At 49.7% G+C, this 25160-nt stretch overlaps 1 protein-coding gene across 1 annotated transcript; it reads left to right on the plus strand.

The window, feature by feature from the left end:
• Nucleotides 1-5806: 5806 nt before the first annotated feature.
• LOC117190699 lies at nucleotides 5807-15155 on the plus strand. Its single transcript, XM_033395763.1, has 2 exons — nucleotides 5807-6014; nucleotides 13978-15155. The coding sequence occupies exon 2, from the start codon at nucleotides 14031-14033 to the stop codon at nucleotides 14730-14732; it is 702 nt and encodes a 233-aa protein (XP_033251654.1). The 5' UTR covers nucleotides 5807-6014; nucleotides 13978-14030; the 3' UTR covers nucleotides 14733-15155.
• The last annotated feature ends 10005 nt before the right edge of the window (nucleotides 15156-25160 follow it).

Below are 25160 nucleotides of genomic sequence, written 5' to 3' on the forward strand. Positions count from 1 at the left end.
ATTTATTCCGTCGAGTTTATTAAGTATCAGGTCCATTTTTTGGTCCAGTTTATTCATATATAACATAATATTAATGTTCGATGTACTTTTATTGATATGCTTCGATTCGCATATATATTTCCGGCTTTTACGCTTAAATGGCATTTTTATACCCGATACTCAAAATGAGTATTGGGGTATATTAGATTTGTGGTAAAAGTGGATGTGTGTAACGTCCAGAAGGAATCGTTTCCGACCCCATAAAGTATATATATTCTTGATCAGCATCAATAGCCGAGTCGATTGAGCCCTGTCTGTCTGTCCGTCTGTCCGTCTGTCCGTCCGTCCGTCCGTCCGTCCGTCCGTCCGTCCGTCCGTCCCCTTCAGCGCCTAGTGGCCAAAGACTATAAGAGCTAGAGCAACGATGTTTTGTATCCAGACTTCTGTGATATGTCACTGCTACAAAAATATTTCAAAACTTCGCCCCGCCCACTTCCGCCCCCACAAAGGACGAAAATCTGTGGCATCCACATTTTTAAAGATACGATAAAGCCAAAAACGCAGAATCGTAGAGGATGACTATATGTTTTAGAGTGTAAAATCTCAACCAGATCGTTTAATTATTATAGCCAGAATCAAAAAAACAATTTCATTCTTTCTCGCTCTGGCTCTCTCTAACACACAGGTTTCAGGGTCGGCTTTGCCAATTGCAAAATATGAGTTCAAGGATCTCAGAACCTATAAGAGCCAGAGCAACCAAATTTGGTATCCACACTCCTGTGATATCGGACCTTGATCGTTTCGTGTCCAAATTTCGCCACACCCCCTTCCGCCCCCGCAAAGGACGAAAATCTGGGGCACCCACAAATCTCAGAGACTATTAAGGCTAGAGTAACCAAATTTGGTATCCGTACTTCTGTTAGATCTCACTATAAAACGTGTATCTCAGAATTTCGCCCCACCCCTTCCGCCCCCACAAAGGACGAAAATCTGTTGCATCCACAATATTGCACATTCGAGAAAACTAAAAACGCAGAATCATAGATAATGACTATATCTATCAGATTGCTGAATCTGGATCAGATCGGATCATTTTTGTAGCCAAAAGCAAGAAATCAATTTGCAGTGGCCACGCAGCGCCCGACGTCACGCTCAGACTGATTTTCTGTCTCTCTCGCACGCACTCTTTGTCGTGTGGTTCAATATTAGCGGCGTCTGCCGCAGGAGAGCCATACTGACTTAGTATCGGGTATAACTGTAGAGTTGCGGTGTACGCAGCAACTCACAACGTTCCCCTCGTTTTTTATACACAGGGGAGTACTAATATTAATAAAAACGAGGGGGAACGTTGTGAGTTGCTGCGGAGACCGCAACTCTACAGTTATACCCGATACTAAGTCAGTATGGCTCTCCTCCGGCAGACGCCGCTAATATTAAACGACACGACAAGGAGTGCGTGCGAGAGAGACAGAAAATCAGTCTGAGCGTGACGTTGGGTGCTGCGTAGCCAGTGCAAATTTATTTGTTCCTTTTGGCTATAAAAATGATCTGATCTGATCCAGATTCAGCAATCTGATAGATATGGTCATTATCTATGATTCTGCGTTTTTAGTTTTCTCGAATGTGGAATATTGTGGATGCAACAGATTTTCGTCCTTTGTGTGGGCGGAAGGGGGTGGGGCGAAATTCTGAGATATACGTTTTATAGTGAGATCTAACAGGAGTGCGGATACCAAATTTGGTTACTCTAGCCTTAATAGTCTCTGAGATTTGTCAATATCCCCAGATTTTCATCCTTTGTGTGGACGGAAGGGGGTGTGGCGAAATTTTGAAACCAACTCGTCTCGGTCCGATATATTAGGAGTGTGGATACCAAATTTGGTTGCTCTAGCTTTTATAGTCTCTGAGATCTAGGCGCTAATGTTTTACTCTAAGCAAACAAATTTCGCCCCACCCCCTTCCGCCCACACAAAGAACGAAAATCTGTTGCATCCACAATATTGCAGATTCGAGAAAACTAAAAACGCAGATAGATAACGACCATATCTATCAGATTGCTGAATGTGGATCAGATCAGATAATTTTTATAGCCAAAAGGAACAAATCAAGTTGCACTGGCTACGCAGCGCCCGACGTCACGCTCAGACTGATTTTCTGTCTCTCTCGCACGCACTCTTTGTCGTGTCGTTTAATATTAGCTGCGTCTGCCGGAGGAGAGCCATACCACTAACCATACAGTATATAGATGTGCCAGTTCATACAACGAAAGCGTCACACACTGGCTAGCGCGTTCAGTACTCCAGAGTGACGTCATCATGAGAGAGAGAGCGCAGAGAGAACATCTTTGCATGTTTAGTACACACGCAATATGTTTCGACAAAAATATGTGATTGTATGCTTTTTCAGATTTTTTGAACTCTCTCAGTTCTGGTTCTGTTTTGCCACCAGCATGTTTTAGTGTATGGGTGCACATGCATTCTCACGTACTTTGCGTGTGTGTGTTTAGTATTGCTGGCCGCTAGAACTGAAATTTGAGTTTGGTTCTTGTTTTGGGTCTTTTGATGGACTGACCTACCGCCACAAAATAAATGAAGAATGGGCAGGGGGGTGGGGGTATGGTACACTAGGGCGCGGGAAATGAAATAAAAGCTGTTATTTGTTTGATTTATACCACAAAATATAAAATATTACAATAATATAATTACACATTTATTTCCTTATTTTAAACAGGTTTATTATAAATTATAAAAATTATGCAAACGCCGTCGGTTCTCGACTTTTTTGTTTATTATAGCTAAAACAATGATGTATCTAAATATACAATATAAGAAAAAATATATACATACATACATATATACTTAAATAAATTTGCATAAATATATATGTTTCTTTCTATAAATAGAGGATATGCCTTAAGAATGTTCATATATGTAACTATATACATGTACATATATATCATAGCTCGCAAATAACTGTTGACACTTTCGGCGTGTCTGATAAAAACCTCTCATTGACGGACACATTGAGAAAATGGACTGAAAAGACCCGATCAAATCTGTTTTTACTCAACTCGCTCTTCGCTCAAGCAAAGACCGATTTTTTCACTTCTCTTTTGTTCCTGTTTTTCACTGAGCATCTTGTCGAGTGAACGAACAAAGTGTCTTTTGCGTATGTATGCGTGCTTGTACGTGTGATGCTTATGGCAACTATCAATTTTTATGAATTCTATACGGTTTGACTATTGGAGCTTAAAATGAATCGTGAAAAGCAAAACGAAAATGTTCGTTTGCCAATTATGCAAATAAATATACATATGTACATATTACAATACAATAGCCCAAAAGATGCGGAAAACATGAATAAATAAACATATACACGAAAAAAAAACTAAAAACACTTTACTCAGACACTTTTTTGGTTCTGCTCATCTAAAGACACGTTTGCTGTGAGCGCTTGACCAAAGGGTCTTTCTAAGTTGTTATTGTGAGACACGATCGTGTGTCGGGCTCACCCGAAAACCCGAAACACATAACACAAGCGAAGAGACAAAAAGTGTTCTGCTCAGTGAGAGACCGTGTCTTCGTGGTCTTTTTCGGTTTTGTCAGTGACGAGACAGCAAAAGGAAAAAGTGTTGACCGCCGTTTGCGAGCTATGGTATATATACGTTGTAGCGCTTGTAGCAGGAAATGCTGAGTTTTTTTGTGGCGCCATCTAGTGCTCAGAGTAGCAGGCGAACGATGGGTCAAGGGAAAACCAAAAAGACGGTAACAGGTCAAAACGTCAGGCTATCTCTGTTGAAAATGCATCCAGGGACCTGTTAGAGGATTTGCCGCCAGAACGTTGGCGTCCCTATCGGCTATTCCCTAGCGAAAGTCAATTGAGTCGGTTGCGTATCGGTGCGACGAAAAGGAAAAGGCAAGAATTTAGTGAAGAAAAAACTCTAGGGAATCTAAATATCTAAATTCAAGATTCGACTGCGAGATTCTTGGTTGAAGGCGAGTGGGCTATTCAGTCGTCAGAAGCCGTATAGCGCTGAGTCCGATTGGGGTAAGTGCTGCGGGAAGAGAAGAGAAGGGCTAAAGGAGAATAAAGAGTTTTCCCCCGACGAGCAGAGGCCGGAAACCCAAAGCGTGTGCTTCCCTTCGCTGAATAACAGCTAGCCTGGCAGGATTTATATATACAGACGTGCGTAGGTGACACGTTACAACGTAAATACATACATACATACACATGTACTTAAAGTCGCCGCTCAAATTGGCTCCCGATTGAAGATCGGTACCCAGGGAACACCACGAGGAGGCCATTATATATTAAATGGGGTCAAAAATTAATCTGACCTTTGAGTCGACTTGATATGACTTAATTTCAAGACTTTTAAGTAATTAAGTCACATCCATGTTCCCCGCCTAAAATTAAATCTGTTAGATATATGTACATACATATAAATGAAAATAAAAAATAAGCAAAATATAATAAACTTATACAAGTTAAATTTTTATATTAATAAATTCAACGTATTGAGTTTTCTTGCGGACGAAGTCCGTGTTCTTTATTTGACGAATAATTAAAGACTACTTTTCAATATATTTTGAGGCCCTATTCTTACTGTGGGTTCGCGACCGCGGAATGTTGCAGCGATGCAACGACAGCAGTTCAGCCGTGGCGAGGTATTTCTCGGAATCCCTCGCCGTTGGCGGATATCGTCCAGACGCTGATCCAGCAGTTTTGGCGATCTGGAGCGGCTCGTGTCGGTTGCTGGTGTTTTGGCAACTTTGTCGTTAACTTACATACATTTTATAAAATGAAATTAAAAATCCTACTGCCGCAAAATTTTGAGCTTCTCGTATGATTTTGCATTTTGATTCCCTATCATCCTATTTTCTAATCAAAATTAATACAAACTGATTGAGCAGATGATTTCGGTGTACAAAGCACGGATCGGAAAATTTAAACCAGTCTGCATATTTATCTATTTTAAAATTATACATTTTTGGACTATGCTTCTTTTTAAATTGAATTTGTGAGACTTTGTCTCGAAATGCTGATTAAATATATCAAAATAAAAAATACGATATAGATACGATACGATAATATAATATATCAAAATCATATGTACATATATATGTACATAAGATATTTTATAATTGAATTAGAAAATTTATGGGTATTGTCCATGAGAGTATTCAAGGTGCGACCGGCATCTAAATTTTGCTTTGCAGATTCCCGTCGGAAAGCGCGCGATTGACAATTGATTTGAAATATATGTAAAACCAATTCCATTTATATTTATGCATATTTATTTAAGTATATATATATTTTTTCTTATATTGTATATTGTGAAGGCATAAGCCTCCACAGCACTAACCACGACACCATCCCCTGGAGGGACCGCCCCGACGGCTGGTTATCTAATTTCATTATTTCATTATCACTTTTTATCCGATTCTTATTACTTCTATTATAATTAGTATTACTTAGACAACGAACAATGAATCCTTAGTTTCCCCAATTAAAATAAGAAATAGGCTAAGAAAATCCCTAAAATAGTGAGCCGTTTTACTTATTAGCAGCGAAGAGACAACACGAAAGAGAGACGCCTACTACGGCCACGCAGCAAAGAGAGCCGACATGGAAGAGAAGGAAACGAAGAGACTCGCCGGTCGCTCTTACGCCCACGCAGCCAAAGTAAGAGAGAGAACGGCCGAAGGCAAAGGAACAGCATGCAAGAGAGCAAAGCGGCAGAGAAGCCGCCGATCGCACACGCAGCCGAGGCCGACAGCAGCCGAGAAGCTGCAAAAGGTAAAGCAGAGGCCTGGCACGGTCCAGCGCGGGCCAGGCTCGGGAGTGATCTCGGAGGGCTGAGCCAGACCGGTTGTGCGGCGGAAGCCAAAATAGATTTAAAAACTAGCCGTGACCGCGCCGTGTACGCAATAAGCCGGACGCGGTGAATAAAAACCAGCTGTGACAGCGGTGTGCAAAGGAAGCCACCGACGTGACGAGGACCGGCCGCCGGACCCAAAGAAGGGAAAGCAAGGGTGAGCCACCTCACGTATGTGAGCTCTGGGGGGATAGATCGGTGCAGTAGGCAGGGGGTGCGTACCGCACAGAACCAGAAGTTTTCCCGAAAATGTTGTAAATTTTTGTCATTTATTCCCCCCACAATAAAGACACCCACCTCAACCCACCGGTTTCAGAACTTTCGCCCGTAGGAGTCCCTCAGCCCCACCCCCTCTCTTCCCTATTCCCTGGGGGCCCGGCGAAGGGGATGTGAGTCGTGGATCATGCGGCATCCCCCAAGCTGGGCTTCCCTTCCCCATACCTGTCTCCCCTGGGGACCCGGCGATGCTGGATGTGAGTCGTGGATTCACGCGGCATCCGCAAAGCTAGGTTCCGTCTCCTACACCCTCGCCCTGGGGGACCCGGCGATGCTGGATGTGAGTCGTGGATTCACGCGGCATCCGCAAAGCTGGGTTCCCTCTCCTACACCCTCGCCCTGGGGACCAGGCGACGCAGATGTGAGTCGTGGATCATGCGGCATCTGCTAAGCTGGGCTCCCCTCTCCCCTACCCTTCCGATCCCTGACCCAAACCCCCTCCTCCCGCCTCGCATGACCCCCAACACACGTCTCGGCAGCTCCCCAAGCACGGGTTCACCCGCGCCTCGATCCACCCCACGGGTGCGCTTTCGCTGCGAACGGCTCTCCCCTTAGGTCCTCACACAACAAATGTTGCTGTGGGGAAGGACCGGGCCCTGGACAGACTGAGAAGCTGTACCTCGGCCTGAGAACTTCCTTACAGATGGCGCCCGAGCAGGGATACGAGGGGAGAGTCGGTGAGCATAGGGAATAAGTAAAAAGCAGTTAAAAGTGAAAAGGGAACCAAGCAGCAGCCAACAATTAAAAGGCAAGACCCCCAAAAGCAAAACGGCAAACGATGTTTAGGAGCCACGGATCAGCAGGAGAAAAGGAAGGAAAACTTAAAATCAGTGATCAGCAGCCAAAAATCAGAGTCCCGGCAAATAGCCAGCACCAATCGTTGATCCCTCGACTTATGTACAGCTGAGGCTGGTTTCTCTAATACCCCCCAAGCAACAGCCGCCGGCACGTGTCCCAGACGCGCCGGCGAAAACCACGCAGCCAGCCACCTACGCGCCAGAAAGAGACGGGGAGAGACGCGAAGACACAGCACCGCGTGCCGGGAGAAAATGTGCCGGGCGCCTAAAACTTTGGCAAAGCGGCACCAACGACAGAGTAGCAAAGCAGCAGCAGCGGCGCAGCGGCAGAGCAGGAAAGCAGCGACGACAGAGCAACGAGGCAGCGGCAGAGCGGAGAAGCAGCAGCGACAGAGCAACGTGGCAGCAGCAGAGCGGAGAAGCAGCAGCGACAGAGCAACGTGGCAGCGGCAGAGCGGAGAAGCAGCAGCGACAGAGCAACGTGGCAGCGGCAGAGCGGAGAAGGCGCAGCGACAGAGCAGCGAGGCAGTGACCGAGCAGCGAGGCAGTGACAGAGCAGCGAGACAGTGACAGAGCAGCCAAGCAGTGACAGAGCAGCCAAGCAGCGAAGCAGCGGTAGAACAACGGAGCAGCGGGGGACAGAGGGCGATCGCAGAGGAGCAGCTACATGGCAGAGGAGCCCTCGGCCACAAAGCCATGGCCACGCCACGGCCAATATAAGGCGGAGCAGGAACACCGGTCGGGACAGTCATTACCGAGCAGTCGAACAGTTCTTACCGAGCAGTCAGACAGTCATTACCGAGCAGTCGGACAGTTGTTACCGAGCAGTCAGACAGTCATTACCGAGCAGTCGGACAGTTGTTACCGAGCAGTCAGACAGTCATTACCGAGCAGTCGGACAGTTGTTACCGAGCAGTCAGACAGTCATTACCCAGCAGTCGGACAGTTGTTACCGAGCAGTCAGACAGTCATTACCGAGCAGTCACACAGTTACCACCGGGCAGTCAGAAAGAACCTCTCCCTGTACCGCGCCACGTACCCTTCGACAGGATCATCCAACCCAGTGCTGCGTATCCTAGTACAGGATCACCGATCTAGTACAGTGCCACGTATCCTTCGACAGGATCATCCAACCCAGTGCTGTGTATCCTAGTACATGATCACCGATCTAGTACAGTGCCGCGTGTCCTTCGACAGGATCCCCCCACCCCAGTGCCGTGTGTCCTAGTATAGGATCACCGATCCAGTACCGTGCCGCGTGTCCTTCGGACAGGACTCTCCACCCAGTGCCGTGTATCCTAGTACAGAAGCCCCAGACCCAGTACCGTGCTGATAAGGACTCGTACCGGTGCCCCGATTAGTGTACCAGGATCAGGATGAGCATCCGCTGGATAGCGTCCCGCAGGAAGGACGAGATGCAGAGCCTAGCTAAGGAGTTTGGACTAGGAGAAACTGGGACTGTAGAGGACCTACGGAGCCGGATCACCGCATTCATCGCACGCCCTGGGCACCCCGAAGCCGTGCAGGCAAGGCTGGACGAATTGGCTACGCCCTTTGGGCCCATACCGAGCCCCAGGGACCACCGGAGTCCAGCCACGTCACCCGGGCCAGAGAGCCGGACGAAGATGGAAGACAGCAAGGAGGGACCAAAACTGCGATTAATTGTACCCGAGCTGCCCAGCACGAGCCAAGGATCCACCCACGGATACCGCGAGTCAGCAACCGAGACACCGGCCGCCCAGGGCGAGCAACCACAGCGAGCTGCCCAAGGACCACTCCAAGGAACCAGACCAGAGGCGTCCAGCAAGAACCACGCGCCAGTACCCACTACCGCTGGAAACGCCTAGCCACCAGACAACCACGGAAGGAGAACATCCACGTCTTCCTCAGGGACATCGGGTCTCACGCCCCGGAGGGGGGGAGATCTCGTACTCGTTACTGGCGGACAAACTCCGGAAATGGGGATTTACCTTCGACGGCCACGCGGACCCACTAGCGTTCATCGAAAGGCTCGAGGAGCGAGTGGAATCATACGGCGGGAGCCCAGAGCAGTTGCCGCGAGCCATCTCCGGTCTCCTTACAGAATTCTTCCTGCCCCCCAGATACTTCCAGCGGCTGGAAGACACCATACGAAGTCGGGAACAGAAGCCCAAGGAATCCTTCCGGGATTACCTTATCGAGTTGCGTCTGATGATGCAACGAGCCCAGTATACTCGGGAACAGGAACGCGAGCGGATCTACGAAAATCTCCGTCCGGAGTATCAAATGTATACGCGCAGACAAGATTTCCGATCACTCACAGAATTGACCCAGCTCGTCTCGGCCTACGAAACCGCGCGGGACCGAGACGCACTCCGCAGCATCGGGACCACGCAGAACCATCGACCCCGTGCCGCCTATCCCGCCAATGGAACCAACCCACAACGAGGCAACACACACGAGACACCCGGGAAAACCGAGATCACCAACCGAGGAATCGGCCAGGAGCAAGAGCAGGCGATCGATGTACAACGAGCCTGCCGGAACTGCGGGGAAAACGGCCATTTCAGTGGTGCGTCCACAAACCGACAGAAGCTGTTCTGTTGGGAATGTGGCCACCGAGGGGTCCGGACCATCAACTGCTGCCGGAAACCAGCGTCGGGAAACGGGTCGGGTCTCCGCCCAACTGGGACATGGACGGAGGCGCGCACCCAGGAACAGGAGAAACCCACCCATTAAGCATGACCGGAGGAAGGATCGCTACCCTGGTGGACATCAATGGGAAAGCATTTGCGGCCACCCTCGACACTGGAGCCACACGATCCTTCATCAGTGAGCGGCTGGCGAAGGAGATAGGGACGACCGAGAACAGGCGACAGGTGAGGACCAGGATCCGCCTGGCAGATGGAACCAGGAAGGAGATCAACCAAGCGATAGCAGTCACAGTGCGCCTGGATCAGCAAGAAACACAGGTATCTCTTCTTATACTCCCCACGGTATTAGACGACTTCATCTTGGGACTCGACTTCCTCTGTGGCATCCGCGCAAGGATCCACTGCGGACGGGCATATCTACAGCTGAAGTTGCAGCAGAAACCCGCCGGGACGATACCATCATGCACCGCCCAGCCACGCCCACGGTCTGTCACGTTTGCGGACTCCACTGCCATCCGAGACCAGCCGCAGACCAGCACCCCACAGCCAACCACGAACCATCCAACCGCAGTGACAACAAAGCCCTACCAGACAAGATCAAGCAACAACCCCAGGACTACGCCACCACAACAGGACACGAAGAAAGCTACGACGGAAAGAACTGCGACACCGATGGAACCAACCATGGCCAGTTCCCCAGCACGAACCCCGACACCAACAGGACAACGCAACAAAACGAAGACTTTGGCAGAGACAGCTCCGGCTCCACTGGATCAATCCAGGGCCAGCTCGTCGAACCAGGAGTCACCAAAGAGGACACAGCAGGAAGCAAGGGACTTGGGCAGAGACAGCTACGGCTCCACTGGATCAATCCAGGGCCAGCTCGTCGAACCAGGAGTCACCAACAGGACACAGCAGGAAGCAAAGGACTTTGGCAGAGACAGCTACGGCCCCACTGGATCAATCCAGGGCCAGCTCGTCGAACCAGGAGTCACCAACAGGACACAGCAGGAAACAAAGGACTTGGGCAGAGACAGCTACGGCTCCACTGGACCAACCCCGGGCCAGCTCGTCGAACCAGGAGTCACCAACAGGACACAGCAGAAAGCAGAAAACTTCGGCAGAGATAGCTTCGGCGCCGCTGGACCAACCCAGGGCCAGCTCATCGAACCGGGAGTCAGCAACCGGACCCAGGAATCACCAGAATACTCCAGCAACGATAGCTGCGGCCCCGCGGGACCACTCCAGGGCCAGCTCATCGAACCGGGAGTCACCACGAAGTAACCCAGCACGACAGACATCACGCCAGCCACGAACCCCGAGACCACAGGACGAGATCAGAGAGACCTCGACGACGGACTACCAACTGGAGCCATTAGCCGACGCCGAAATAGCCCGGGAACGAAACCCGTTTCGCCCAGCCGACTCGGATGACGAGAACGCGATCTTGGCCGCCATTACCGCCCGGGAACTGGAGGACCTATCGCCGTGGCAGCAAGACCCAGACCCCGAACCACCCCCCACGCCGTGGGCAGGCAAGTTTCTGGAAGAAGAACTGGCGAAATTCGACGGACTAGCTGGAGTCTCCCACATCGCCGAACACACGATAACAATGCGAGACGACAGGCCCGACAGGCACGACAGACGAAGAACCCGGCCATGCAGAAGATCATCAACGCGCAGGTGGACGAGCTGCTACGGGACAGAAGGATCGAGCCATCCCACAGTCCCCACAGCGCCCCAATCGTCTTGGTAGGAAAGAAGACCGGAGAAATGCGAATGTGCGTGGATTATCGCCAACTAAATGCCCGCTCGGTGCCGGACGCATATCCGCTGCCACGGATTAACCACATTCTCGAGAGACTTCGCCACGCTCGCTACATCTCCACGCTGGACCTCAAAAACGGATACTGGCAGATCCCGGTGGCCGAGGGCAGCAGAGAGGCAACAGCATTTACCGTCCATGGCAGAGGACTCTTCCAGTGGAAGGTCATGCCTTTCGGCCTGCACTCAGCCCCAGCGACGTTCCAGCGAGCGTTGGACAGCGTCATCGGACCCACCATGGAGCCGTACGCGTTCGCATAACTCGACGATATCATCGTCATCGGAGCCACGCTAGAAGACCACCTTCGCGAGGTTTTCAGAGGGCTGCGAGAGGAGAACCTCCGACTGAACAGAAACAAGTGTAGCTTCTTCAGGAAGAGTTTAGTCTACCTCGGCCATGTCATCAGCGAACAAGGCATCCACACGGACCCAGACAAGGTCAGCGCAGTCCAGAAACTAGCACCGCCCACCACACTGAAAGAACTGCGACGCTGCATCGGGATGGCATCCTGGTACTGACGTTTCGTCCCCAACTTCGCCACGGTGGTCCAGCCCATGACCAACCTGCTCAAAAAGGACCAAAAGTGGGAGTGGACAGAGGAACAACATCAGGCGTTCGAGACTCTCAAGGATAGACTCACGCAAGCACCAGTCCTGGCATGCCCCGACTTCGCCGAGCGATTCGTACTCCAAACGGACGCCAGTTCGTATGGCCTCGGAGCAGTATTGACACAACAGATCGACAGAGCAGAAAGAGTCATCGCCTACGCAAGCCGTCGACTACTCAAGGCAGAGGAAAACTACTCAGCCACCGAGAAAGAGTGCCTTGCCATAGTCTGGGCAATCCGGAAGCTCCGATGCTTTCTGGAAGGATACCACTTCAATGTAGTCACGGATCACCTCGCCTTGAAGTGGTTAAACTCCATCGATAATCCAACGGGACGCATCGCCCGCTGGGCCTTGGAGCTCCAGCAATATCAGTTTGACATCCACTACCGCCGAGGAAGCCAAAACGTTGTGGCTGACGCCCTCTCACGACAACCAGTAGAAACCCTGCAGCGAGCGGACGAAGACCGGGACCCTTGCCCCTCGCCTGGCTGCAGAGGCTCCGCAAGCGGATCCAGGAACAGCCGGAAGGACACCCGGAGTTCATCATCGAGAGCGACCAAATATACAAACGAGCCAGCAGCAGAACCAGCGAAGAAGACCCTATCAAATGGAAACTATGTGTCCACAGGGACCACCGCCGACGCGTGCTGGAAGAGTGCCACGACCATCCGACAGCAGGACACCTCGGAATCAGGAAGACAGCGACACGAATAGCCCAGAGGTACTACTGGCCCGGACTGCACCGAGATATCGCCCGATATATCCAGCAGTGCACCAAGTGCCAGCAGTACAAGGTGAGTCAAACCAAACCAGGAGGGAAGATGCACACCCGCCAAGCCCAAGAACCACTGGACATCGTCTACGCCGACTTCATTGGACCATTGCCCCGATCCAAACACGGCAATACTATGTTGCTGGTGTTCTTCGACGCCTTCAGCAAGTGGGTGGAGTTGGTCCCACTACGCAAGGCCACCACCGCACTACTGGAGACCGCTTTCCGGGAACGGATCCTGAGCCGCTTCGGAACCCCACGGAAAGTCGTATGCGACAACGGGACCCAATTCACAAGTCGCTCCTTCCGAAAGTTCTGCAAACTAGCAGGCATGGAATTGGAGTATACGGCGCCCTATACGCCACACCAAAACCCCACGGAACGAGCTAACAGGACGATCAAAACCATGATCGCCCAGTACATCGATGGAGACCAGCGGACATGGGACGAGCTGCTGCCCGAACTCAGCCTAGCCATCAACAGCAGCACATCGGACACCACAGGCTTCAGCCCAGCATTCATCGTACTCGGCCGGGAACCTCGGTTGCCTGGAGTCTTGTACGAAGAGGCGACCCCAGGACTAGGCGAAGTGACAGAGATCCCAACCGACAAGGCCAAGCGACTCAAGGAAATCTTCGCCATCGTACAAGAAAATACCCAGCAGGCATCACAGACGCAGAGCAGAACCTACAACCTACGTCGACGCGAATGGAGACCCACGATCGGGACGCTCGTGATGCTACGCCAACATCACCTGTCCAAAGCGGCGGACAACTTCGCTGCCAAACTGGCTCCCAAATATGAGGGGCCTTACAAAGTAATTAAATTTATTTCTCCCACCATAGCACGACTCCAGAAGCATCCAGGAAGACAACGACGAACGGCCGGACTAGCCGACCTCAAGGCCTACCACGACAACGAGCACACACTCACCAGCGAAGACAACGAAGACAACGATGACGACGCCCCCAGCACCAGGAAAACCGCGAGTTCATGAGGGCCACTTATGGTAGTGCGCTGCCGTAATGTCCTCGCCCCGCAAGGGGAAACCGCGACCACACTCAGTAAGATAGCTTAACTCCCCTTAAGGGATTAGAGTAAGACATAGCCAGAAACTAGAAGATGCACCGATCAGGGAAACCCAGGGCACAGGACACATCAGTAGCACAGGGCAGGTTCTAACCAAACAAGGTTTCTTCCCCCCACCAGATCCGACATGGACAACCCAAGGACCAGCGACGCACAGCCTGTAGAGGCAGAAGATGGCACGGAGGGGCATCCTAGGGGTGCGTCGCCGCCCAGCTCAAGGCAACCACGGTCCACGACCAGCCAACCACAAGCAAGACACCACTCTCCGACCCCGCAAGCAGAACCGGGCAACACCACGCAGCATGGACTATCAACAGGAGAACCCAAACGGCCCGATCCCGGACACCAGCTGGGACGACGGGTGGCACGCCAGACTGCAGGAGTGGGACGCGCAGGAGGAGGCGGCAGCCCCGGAAAGAAGGGAGAATCCCGATTGGCAGCCGCTGGACCACGCACCAATGAAGTGGATATCGCCAGTTTCCACCGACCACAACCCTCCGAACCCGGAACCGACGAGCTGCACGGCCCGAGAGGCCGAACCAGGAAACGCGAGCCAACCAAAGGAGGACAGCGACCTGTCATTGGGTTTGGAAGAGGCAGAGGCGGGCGGACTGCTCACAGCGTTCGAGGAGATGCCCGAGCTAAACACGCTGCAGGAGGAGCAGGAATGGCCAATCGCCCCAGTCGCCTGGCGGGTAAGCACGCCTGACCGCCGCATCCCGCAAAGCCTGTTGGAAGGCGCCAGCGCTCAGGCAAACGCGGCGCGTCACGCGCGCAGCCGGATCCGCAGCTTAGAACACCACGACGGCCAACGCTTCCGCGTATGCATCAGCGGGAATTTGGTGCGCATTTCACCGCGCCCCACCCCGAAGTAGGAAGGGAGTGTGAAGGCATAAGCCTCCACAGCACTAACCACGACACCATCCCCTGGAGGGACCGCCCCGACGGCTGGTTATCTAATTTCATTATTTCATTATCACTTTTTATCCGATTCTTATTACTTCTATTATACTTAGTATTACTTAGACAACGAACAATGAATCCTTATTTTCCCCAATTAAAATAAGAAATAGGCTAAGAAAACCCCTAAAATAGTGAGCCGTTTTACTTATTAGCAGCGAAGAGACAACACGAAAGAGAGACGCCTACTACGGCCACGCAGCAAAGAGAGCCGACATGGAAGAGAAGGAAACGAAGAGACTCGCCGGTCGCTCTTACGCCCACGCAGCCAAAGCAAGAGAGAACGGCCGAAGGCAAAGGAACAGCATGCAAGAGAGCGAAGCGGCAGAGAAGCCGCCGATCGCCCACGCAGCCGAGGCCGACAGCCGAAAGCTGCGCAGCCACGCAGCGGCGGAGAAGCTGCAAAAGGTAAAGCAGAGTTCTGGCACGGTCCAGCGCGGGCCAGGCTCGGGAGTGATCTCGGAGGGCTGATCCAGACCGGTTGTGCGCCGGAAGCCAAAATAGATTTAAAAACGAGGGGGAACGTTGTGAGTTGCTGCGGACACCGCAACTCTACGGTTATACCCGATACTAAGTCAGTATAACTCTCCTCCGGCAGACGCCGCTAATATTAACTGACACGACAAAGAGTGCGTGCGAGAGAGACAGAAAATCAGTCTGAGCGTGACGTCGGGCGCTGCGTAGCCACTGAAAATTGATTTCTTGCTTTTGGCTACAAAAATGATCCGATCTGATCCAGATTCAGCAATCTGATAGATATGGTCATTATCTATGATTCTGCGTTTTTAGTTTTCTCAAATGTGCAATATTGTGGATGCAACAGATTTTCGTCTTTTGTGGGGGCGGAAGGGGGTGTGGCGAAATTCTGAGATATACGTTTTATAGTGAGATCTAACAGAAGTGCGGATACCAAATTTGGTTACTCTAGCCCTAATAGTCTCTGAGATTTGTGGATGCCACAGATTTTCGTTCTTTGCGGGGGCGGAAGTGGGCGGGGCGAAGTTTTAAAATATTTTTGTAGCACTGACATATCACAGAAGTCTGGATCCAAAACATCGTTGCTCTAGCTCCTATAGTCTTTGAGCAATAGGGGCTGAAGGGGACGGACGGACGGACGGACGGACGGACGGACAGATAGACAGGGCTCAGTCGACTCGGCTATTGATGCTGATCAAGAATATATATACTTTATGGGGTCGGAAACGATTCCTTCTGGACGTTACACACATCCACTTTTACCACAAATCTAATATACCCCAATACTCATTTTGAGTATCGGGTATAACGAGGGGGAACGTTGTGAGTTGCTGCGGACACCGCAACTCTACGGTTATACCCGATACTAAGTCAGTATGGCTCTCCTCCGGCAGACGCCGCTAATATTAAACGACACGACAAAGAGTGCGTGCGAGAGAGACAGAAAATCAGTCTGAGCGTGACGTCGGGCGCTGCGTAGCCACTGAAAATTGATTTCTTGCTTTTGGCTACAAAAATGATCCGATCTGATCCAGATTCAGCAATCTGATAGATATAGTCATTATCTATGATTCTGCGTTTTTAGTTTTCTCGAATGTGCAATATTGTGGATGCAACAGTGTTCGGAGCAGAACCCAGCCGATTAGCTGCTTGCCAAATAGCACCTAATTCTTGGCCCTCAGCCGCTTATTTTGTTTGTTACTTATGTCTATGTCACTCATTTGTTTGTTAAAGCTCTGCGCTTGCTTGCCCTGCTAAACGCTCTCTGCCAGCTCGCTCTTCGCTATCTCCGCTTTGCGTCTGCCTACCGACGTCGGCCGAGCGAAGCTGCGCTTAGCGATCGGAGCGGCAATGTAAAGGGCAGGCAAGCCACACTTGCAATTTGGATGTCACGCATTAAAGAACATATCGTAATTTTATTTCTGCGCCGAGTTTTATTTAATTCGAAATAATTAGTCGGCCGATTGGGGATAAAAAACATTATCTCCACATAAAATTTGGTGACCCCGACGTGATCTCTGAGTTGCAGTGTCAATTAATAATCATTCGCGATCGACATTCGTTAGCCCTAGCAAATTTTCGGCGGTTAAGCACAATTCGGTGCTAAAACACACTTACATACACCTACATACACGCATTGCTGGCTATTAATTTCTCTGTCGCGACAATTCGGTCAGTGCAGTGCGGTAGGCAGTGCAGCGAACTCACTAATACACACAAGCGGAGTACAAAGCGGAATCGGACAGCTCGCACAGCCGCACAGCTAAAGGCATTAGCTGTAATCCCTTTGCTTTCGGTTCCCACGTTTATACGTATACAGGGTGTCTTTTTCGGTCGTGCTGAGTGACTCTTTTAAAACCTCAACATGGCAGCACCTGAGCCTACCAATGTCGCGAACGCAGCAATGCCGAGTGATGTAGATTTCTACAAGCACAAGGCCGAGTCCATCGCGCGCCAACTAAAGGCCATGGATCGCTTTCTTACCAAGGAAGAGCTTGCCGAGTTAGATGAGGCAGAACTTCAAGCTCGCTTAGAGCAAATCGAGCGAATGAATGCGGATTTCGATGCCGCTCAAACGAGCCTTGAAAGGCTGGATTTCCTGCAGTTAGCCCATGATGCCCGGCTGGACTTTTCGAATGTTTATGTCAAGGTTAGGTCCAGGCTGTCGCGGGAGTTGATGGCTGCTCGCACGGTAAATGTTGCCAATTCAACGGCTCGGCATACTCTCGAGGGGAATTCGTCGTTGTTCGCCTATAATAGTATAGGCCGTTCTCGAATGCCCGAGTTGCAGCTTCCGCGATTCAGTGGGAGCTACATGGATTGGCCAGAATTCCACGCGATGTTTTCGACAATGGTGCACAAAGACCATCGTATACCAATCATCGAAAAATTGCAATATCTTCGTGGATGTCTAGATGGTGCTGCGCTGGATACGATTCGTTCCTTGGAACTTTCTGAGGAGAATTACGACAAGGCGTTGAATTTACTAATGTTGCGATTCGATAATAAACTGTTACATTTTCAGGCACACGTCAAGGCTATTTTCGGGCTGCAAGGGGTGGAGAAGGGCTCGGCTATCGGCTTGCGCGCGCTCAGCGATAAAATCAATTCGCACTTGCGTGCACTTCAGACCTTGGCGACCCCGCAGGAGATTTCCGATGGGTTGCTGATCTTCATCATAGGCACGAAATTGGACCACAAGACCAAGGAGAAATGGGAAGAGAACTTGCCGACGTCAGGATTGCCTCGGTGGTCAAGCATGGCCTCATTCTTGGAAGCAAGATGTCGGATGCTGGAAAATTTGGGATCGGCTATGGTAACAATTCCTAGCCAGCAGGTGGGAGAAAGTAAACCTAGCACCCTAATCACCTCCATTAACGATCATAATAGCTCAACATGCAAGTATTGCAAATCCTCCGAGCACTACATATCCCGATGCCAGGCATTTATAGATCTCCCTGTTTTTTCTCGATACAAGGAGGTGAAGAAGCGCCATTTATGTCTAAACTGCCTCAACAAAGGCCATTCATTGCAACGCTGCAAGTCAGGGGCATGTAGAAATTGCCAAGCCAAGCATCACACACTGCTCCACATGCAGTCGGGCGCTGACGCTGAGTTGCCGTCGCCGAGCACGGAATCGACCCAGCATGATCCTGCAAGTGCCCTAGTAGCAAGCAAATATATTAGCCCTCCCCCCTCGAGTCAAAAATCTCTGCCTAGCCAAAACGTGCTGCTAGCTACTGCAATCGTATATGTCAGGGGCCGTTTTGGATCGCTTATTCCATGTCGTGCCATTTTAGATTCCGCTTCTCAGGTTAACTTTATAACATCGAGACTCGCCAATCAGCTGCAGTTAGATCCTCACCCGTCTCACGTTAAAATCGCCGGTATTGGAGAGTCAATTCTACCATCCAGCAAGGCTGTGGACATCGTCCTGCAATCTCAAGACGAAAGCTATCGCGGTTTCCTCTCTGCAATTATCACTGCCTCAATCACAGGAATGCAGCCTAACTTCGGCCTAGACGCAAAGGATTGGCCAATGCCAAATAACCTAAAACTAGCTGATCCTAATTTCGCCAAGCCCCAGCGTGTCGATCTGTTGATAGGTGCTGGTTTGTTTTTCGAATTAATGTGCGTTGGACAGATTCGACTGTCAGACCAATTGCCAACATTGCAGAAGACGAAACTTGGCTGGATAGTGTCAGGAAGTATTAAAAACTCTGAGAAAGCCCGTGCGGCGCTAGCAGCCGTTGAAGATCCCCCTGTCATCTCCGCTTGCGAGACTAATTTGTGCGATATTGTAAGGCGGTTTTGGGAAGTCGATGGAGATTATTCGCCCTCATCAATTTCGGAGGAAGATGTTCATTGCGAACAGCATTTCGTCACAAACTGCATTCGCCTAGAGTCCGGAGCTTACTCCGTGCGTTTGCCAACCAAATTCAGTCTAGAGGAATTAGGAGAATCGTATCAGCAGGCGCTACGTAGATTTCTCAATTTGGAGAGGAAGCTAGCAAAAAATGCACAGCTTAAGGCAAAATATATGGAGTTTCTTCAGGAGTATCGTGATTTAGGACACATGTCGCCAGCTTCGCGGCAGTCAGACCTCCCGCAGTACTTCTTGCCTCACCATTGCGTCCACAAGCAGGATAGTACAACCACCAAATTACGCGTAGTGTTCGATGGATCTGCCAAAACAGCGTCTGGAGTATCACTGAATGATGCGCTTATGGCTGGACCCACCATCCAACCTAAAATTCTGATAACTCTGCTTCGTTTCCGCTTTTTTAAAGTCGCCTTGTGTGGCGATATCTGCAAAATGTACCGCTGTGTACGCGTTTCCCATCCCGATACGCACGTGCAGTGCATCCTATGGCGCAATGACCCGAAGGAGGAGATTCAGGTGTTCAAGTTGGAGACTGTTACTTACGGAACCAAACCTGCCGCTTTCTTAGCAATTCGTGCTATGCATCAATTGGCAAATGATGAAGAGTTGCGTTTTCCGCTTGGCGCTGATGTTGTTCGAAGAGATTTCTATGTCGATGATCTCATATCTGGAGGGGACAGCATTGATTCTGTCATCAAAATTCGTCAGCAGGTAAAGGAGCTACTTTCGAAAGGATGTTTTCCCATACGTAAATGGTGTTCCAATGAACCCGCTGCTTTGGAAGGCGTATCGGAGGCGGATCGCGAAAAGTTCCTTACCTTTCATGACGGGACTGAAGTAACCAAGGCGCTTGGTCTAGTTTGGGATCCCACCACGGACAATCTTCTGTTTAGCTTCGCTCACGTCGGAACCGCTGCAGGCCCAATATCGAAGCGTTCGGTCCTGTCTACACTAGCTAGGTTCTACGATCCTCTAGGGCTCATCTCTCCCATCATCACAAAAGCCTAAAATTGAATTGGGACGAATGCCTGCCCCAGGATCTACATACGACTTGGATTGAGCTGACTTCGCAGTTGTCGATGGTTAAAAACTTTAAGTTTCCACGTTACGTGCTTCGGCAGCAAGCCAGATTAGAAATGCACGCGTTTTGTGATGCGAGCCAAGCAGCATATGGCGCCTGTGTATACATGCGTTCGGAAGCTCTTGGCATTGTGCAAAGTCATCTCTTATGCTCTAAATCCAGAGTCGCGCCCTTGAAAAGTATGACTATCCCCAAGCTTGAGCTGTCCGCTGCCCTCGTATTAGCCGAACTAGTGTCCACCATAGTTAAGGGATTATCAGCTCCATGCCAAATACATTGCTGGTCGGATTCGTCCATAGCCCTTGCCTGGATTCGAGAATCACCATTGAATTTTAATATATTTGTTTCTAATCGAGTTCAGCGGATTCAGGAGCTCACCGCTGGAATGACTTGGCATCACGTGCCCACAAAGTTGAATCCTGCCGACATCATATCACGTGGAGCCACGCCCGCTGAACTAATGGATAGCAGCCTTTGGATCTCTGGACCACCATTCTTGCGTCTTGAGAGCTCAGAGTGGCCTTCAGGCTTGCAATTGCCGACCGATGTACCAGAACGTCGTCATGCAGCATTGGTTGTTTCAAACGAAAGGGATGTATCGTACGATTGCAAATTTCAAAACTCATTCGGATCCATGCAGCGCGTCTTTGCTTACATATATCGATTCTACATTCTCAAGGACAAAGGCATAGCGCGGTCGAAGGGTCAACTTACCGTAATCGACATCAAAAATGGTACGCATTTGCTCATAAGGGCAATACAGCAGCAACAATTTTCGGAAGAGATAAGGGCCCTCGCCAGCAAACAGGCCCTACCCCCAAAAAGCACGATGGCCTCACTGAATCCATTTCTGGATAGCTTTGGATTGCTGCGTGTTGGAGGCCGCCTCCAAAATGCCGAATTGGACTACGACGCGAAGCACCCGATCCTGCTTCCTAAGGGACATCCTGTCACTGTCTCTATTATTATCTTCTTTCACGAAAGGTTTCTCCACGCAGGAGCTCAAGGATTGCTCGGACTGCTTCGGCAAAAATTCTGGCCTATTGGCGGACGCAAATATGTTGCGGGAATCATTCGCAAATGTGTTAGATGCTTTCGTTTGAAGCCAGTGCTGAGGGAACATATCATGGGAAACTTGCCTGCGGATCGCGTAAGGACTAATCCAGCATTCCACACAACGGGCGTTGATTTTTGCGGACCCTTTTATCACAAGTCGGAAGTCAGAAGCAGGCCTCCTATCAAATGTTACATCGCTGTCTTCGTATGCTTTAGCACCAAAGCAACTCATTTGGAAGTCGTTCGGGATCTATCTACAGAATCCTTTCTGGCAGCATTAAGGCGTTTTATAAGTCTACGTCCCAAACCTCGAATCATCTGGTCAGACAACGCTACAAATTTTGTAGGAGCAAAAAATGAGCTTTTGGAGCTTCGGCAAATGTTCCTCAGCGATCCTCATACGTCGGCTGTGTCACATCTCTGCGTTTCTAGTGGAATCGACTGGAAATTCATCCCACCTCGCTTACCTCATTTTGGGGGTTTGTGGGAGGCGGCTGTTAAAGCAGCTAAATATCATTTTCATCGCATCGTCGGGACCTACATTTTTACTCTTGATGAAATTCAGACCTTGGCTTGTGAAATCTCTGCTTTGTTAAATTCCCGTCCGCTTTATGCAATTACAGAAAGTCCCGATGATCTAGATGTGCTCACGCCAAACCACTTTCTCAATGGAGCCCCGAAAGCTGCATTCGACGAGCCAGATGTGGCGCATCTCCGGGTCAACCTACTTAGTCGATGGCAGCGGCTGTGTCAAATGAAGCAGGCGTTTTGGAGAAAATGGAGCACGGCGTATCTTTCGATTCTTCAGGAGCGGAGCAAGTGGCGGTCATCGTCTCCAAACATCAAGCTAGGAGCGCTCGTCATGATCAAGGAGGAAACGCTGCCACCATTAAGGTGGCCGCTTGGCCGCATTGAGAGCGTCATCCCAGGAAAAGATGGAACCATCAGAGTAGCCGTCATCCGCACTCAAAAAGGCCTTTTCAAGAGGGCCGTTGGAAAAATAGCGGTTCTGCCCCTTCAGGATGGATCTGTTGAAAGCCTTTGCCTTCCAACGGGGGGTGAATGTTCGGAGCAGAACCCAGCCGATTAGCTGCTTGCCAAATAGCACCTAATTCTTGGCCCTCAGCCGCTTATTTTGTTTGTTACTTATGTCTATGTCACTCATTTGTTTGTTAAAGCTCTGCGCTTGCTTGCCCTGCTAAACGCTCTCTGCCAGCTCGCTCTTCACTATCTCCGCTTTGCGTCTGCCTACCGACGTCGGCCGAGCGAAGCTGCGCTTAGCGATCGGAGCGGCAATGTAAAGGGCAGGCAAGCCACACTTGCAATTTGGATGTCACGCATTAAAGAACATATCGTAATTTTATTTCTGCGCCGAGTTTTATTTAATTCGAAATAATTAGTCGGCCGATTGGGGATAAAAAACATTATCTCCACAAACAGATTTTCGTCTTTTGTGGGGGCGGAAGGGGGTGTGGCGAAATTCTGAGATATACGTTTTATAGTGAGATCTAACAGAAGTGCGGATACCAAATTTGGTTACTCTAGCCCTAATAGTCTCTGAGATTTGTGGATGCCTCAGATTTTCGTCCTTTGCGGGGGCGGAAGGGGGTGTGGCGAAATTTGGACACGAAACGGTCAAGGTCCGATATCACAGGAGTGTGGATACCAAATTTGGTTGCTCTGGCTCTTATAGGTTCTGAGATCCTTGAACTCATATTTTGCAATTGACAAAACCGACCATGAAACCTGTGTGTTAGAAAGAGACAGAGCGAGAAAGAATGAAATTGTTTTCTTGATTCTGGCTATAATAAATATACTATCTGGTTCAGATTTTGCACTCTAGAAGATATAGCCATCCTCACCGATTCTGCGTTTTTGGTTTTATCGTATCTTTAAAAATGTGGATGCCACAGATTTTCGTTCTTTGTGGGGGCGGAAGTGAGCGGGGCGAAGTTTTGAAATATTTTTGTAGCAGTGACATATCACAGAAGTCTGGATCCAAAACATCGTTGCTCTAGCTCCTATAGTCTTTGAGCAATAGGGGCTGAAGGGGACGGACGGACGGACGGACAGACAGACAGACAGGGCTCAATCGACTCGGCTATTGATGCTGATCAAGAATATATATTCTTTATGGGGTCGGAAACGATTCCTTCTGGACGTTACACACATCCACTTTTACCACAAATCTAATATACCCCAAAACTCATTTTGAGTATCGGGTATAACGCGCGGGAACGTTGTGAGTTGCTGCGGACACCGCAACTCTACGGTTATACCCGATACTAAGTCAGTATGGCTCTCCTCCGGCAGACGCCGCTAATATTAAACGACACGACAAAGAGTGCGTGCGAGAGAGACAGAAAATCAGTCTGAGCGTGACGTCGGGCGCTGCGTAGCCACTGCAAATTGATTTGTTCCTATTGGCTATAAAAACGATCTGCTCTGATCCAGATTCAGCAATCTGATAGATATGGTCATTATCTATGATTCTGCGTTTTTAGTTTTCTCGAATGTGCAATATTGTGGATGCAACAGATTTTCGTCCTTTGTGTGGGCGGAAGGGGGTGGGGCGAAATTTTGAGATACACGTTTTATAGTAAGATCTAACAGGAGTGCGGATACCAAATTTGATTACTCTAGCCTTAATAGTCTCTGAGATTTTTGAATATCCCCAGATTTTCGTCCTTTGCGGGGGCGGAAGGGGGTGTGGCGAAATTTTGAAACAACTCGTCTCGGTCCGATATATTAGGAGTGTGGATACCAAATTTGGTTGCTCTAGCTTTTGTAGTCTCTGAGATCTAGGCGCTAATGTTTTACTCTAAGCAAAGCCGCCTATGCTACGTGTGTGTTAGAGAGAGACAGGGCGAGAAAAAATGAAATTGTTTTCTTGATGCTGGCTATAATAATAATACGATCCAATTCAGATTCCGCAGTCTTAAAGATATGGTCATTCTCTACAACGCTACGTTTTTGGTTTTCTCATATCTTTAAAATTGTGGATGCCACAGATTTTCGTCCTTTGTGGGGGCGGAAGTGGGCGGGGCGAAGTTTTGAAATATTTTTGTAGCAGTGACAAATCACAGAAGTCTGGATCCAAAACATCGTTGCTCTAGCTCTTATAGTCTTTGAGCACTAGGCGCTGAAGGGGACGGACAGACGGACAGACGGACGGACGGACAGACAGACAGGGATCAATAGACTCGGCTATTGATGCTGATCAAGAAGATATATACTTTATGGGGTCGGAAACGATTCCTTCTGGACGTTACACACATCCACTTTTACCACAAATCTAATATACCCCAATACTCATTTTGAGTATCGGGTATAACGAGGGGGAACGTTGTGAGTTGCTGCGGACACCGCAACTCTACGGTTATACCCGATACTAAGTCAGTATGGCTCTCCTCCGGCAGACGCCGCTAATATTAAACGACACGACAAAGAGTGCGTGCGAGAGAGACAGAAAATCAGTCTGAGCGTGACGTCGGGCGCTGCGTAGCCACTGCAAATTGATTTGTTCCTTTTGGCTATAAAAATGATCTGATCTGATCCAGATTCAGCAATCTGATAGATATGATAATTATCTATGATTCTGCGTTTTTAGTTTTCTCGTATCCTCAATATTGTGGATGCAACAGATGTTCGTCCTTTGTGGGGGCGGAAGGGGGTGGGGCGAAATTTTGAGATATACGTTTTATAGTGAGATCTAAAAGGAGTGCGGATACCAAATTTGGTTACTTTAGCCTTAATAGTCTCTGAGATTTGTGAATATCCCCAGATTTTCATCCTTTGCAGGGGCGGAAGGGGGTGTGGCGAAATTTTGAAACAAACTCGTCTCGG

Source organism: Drosophila miranda, assembly GCF_003369915.1.
Source record: "Drosophila miranda strain MSH22 chromosome Y unlocalized genomic scaffold, D.miranda_PacBio2.1 Contig_Y1_pilon, whole genome shotgun sequence".
NCBI lineage: Eukaryota > Metazoa > Arthropoda > Insecta > Diptera > Drosophilidae > Drosophila > Drosophila miranda.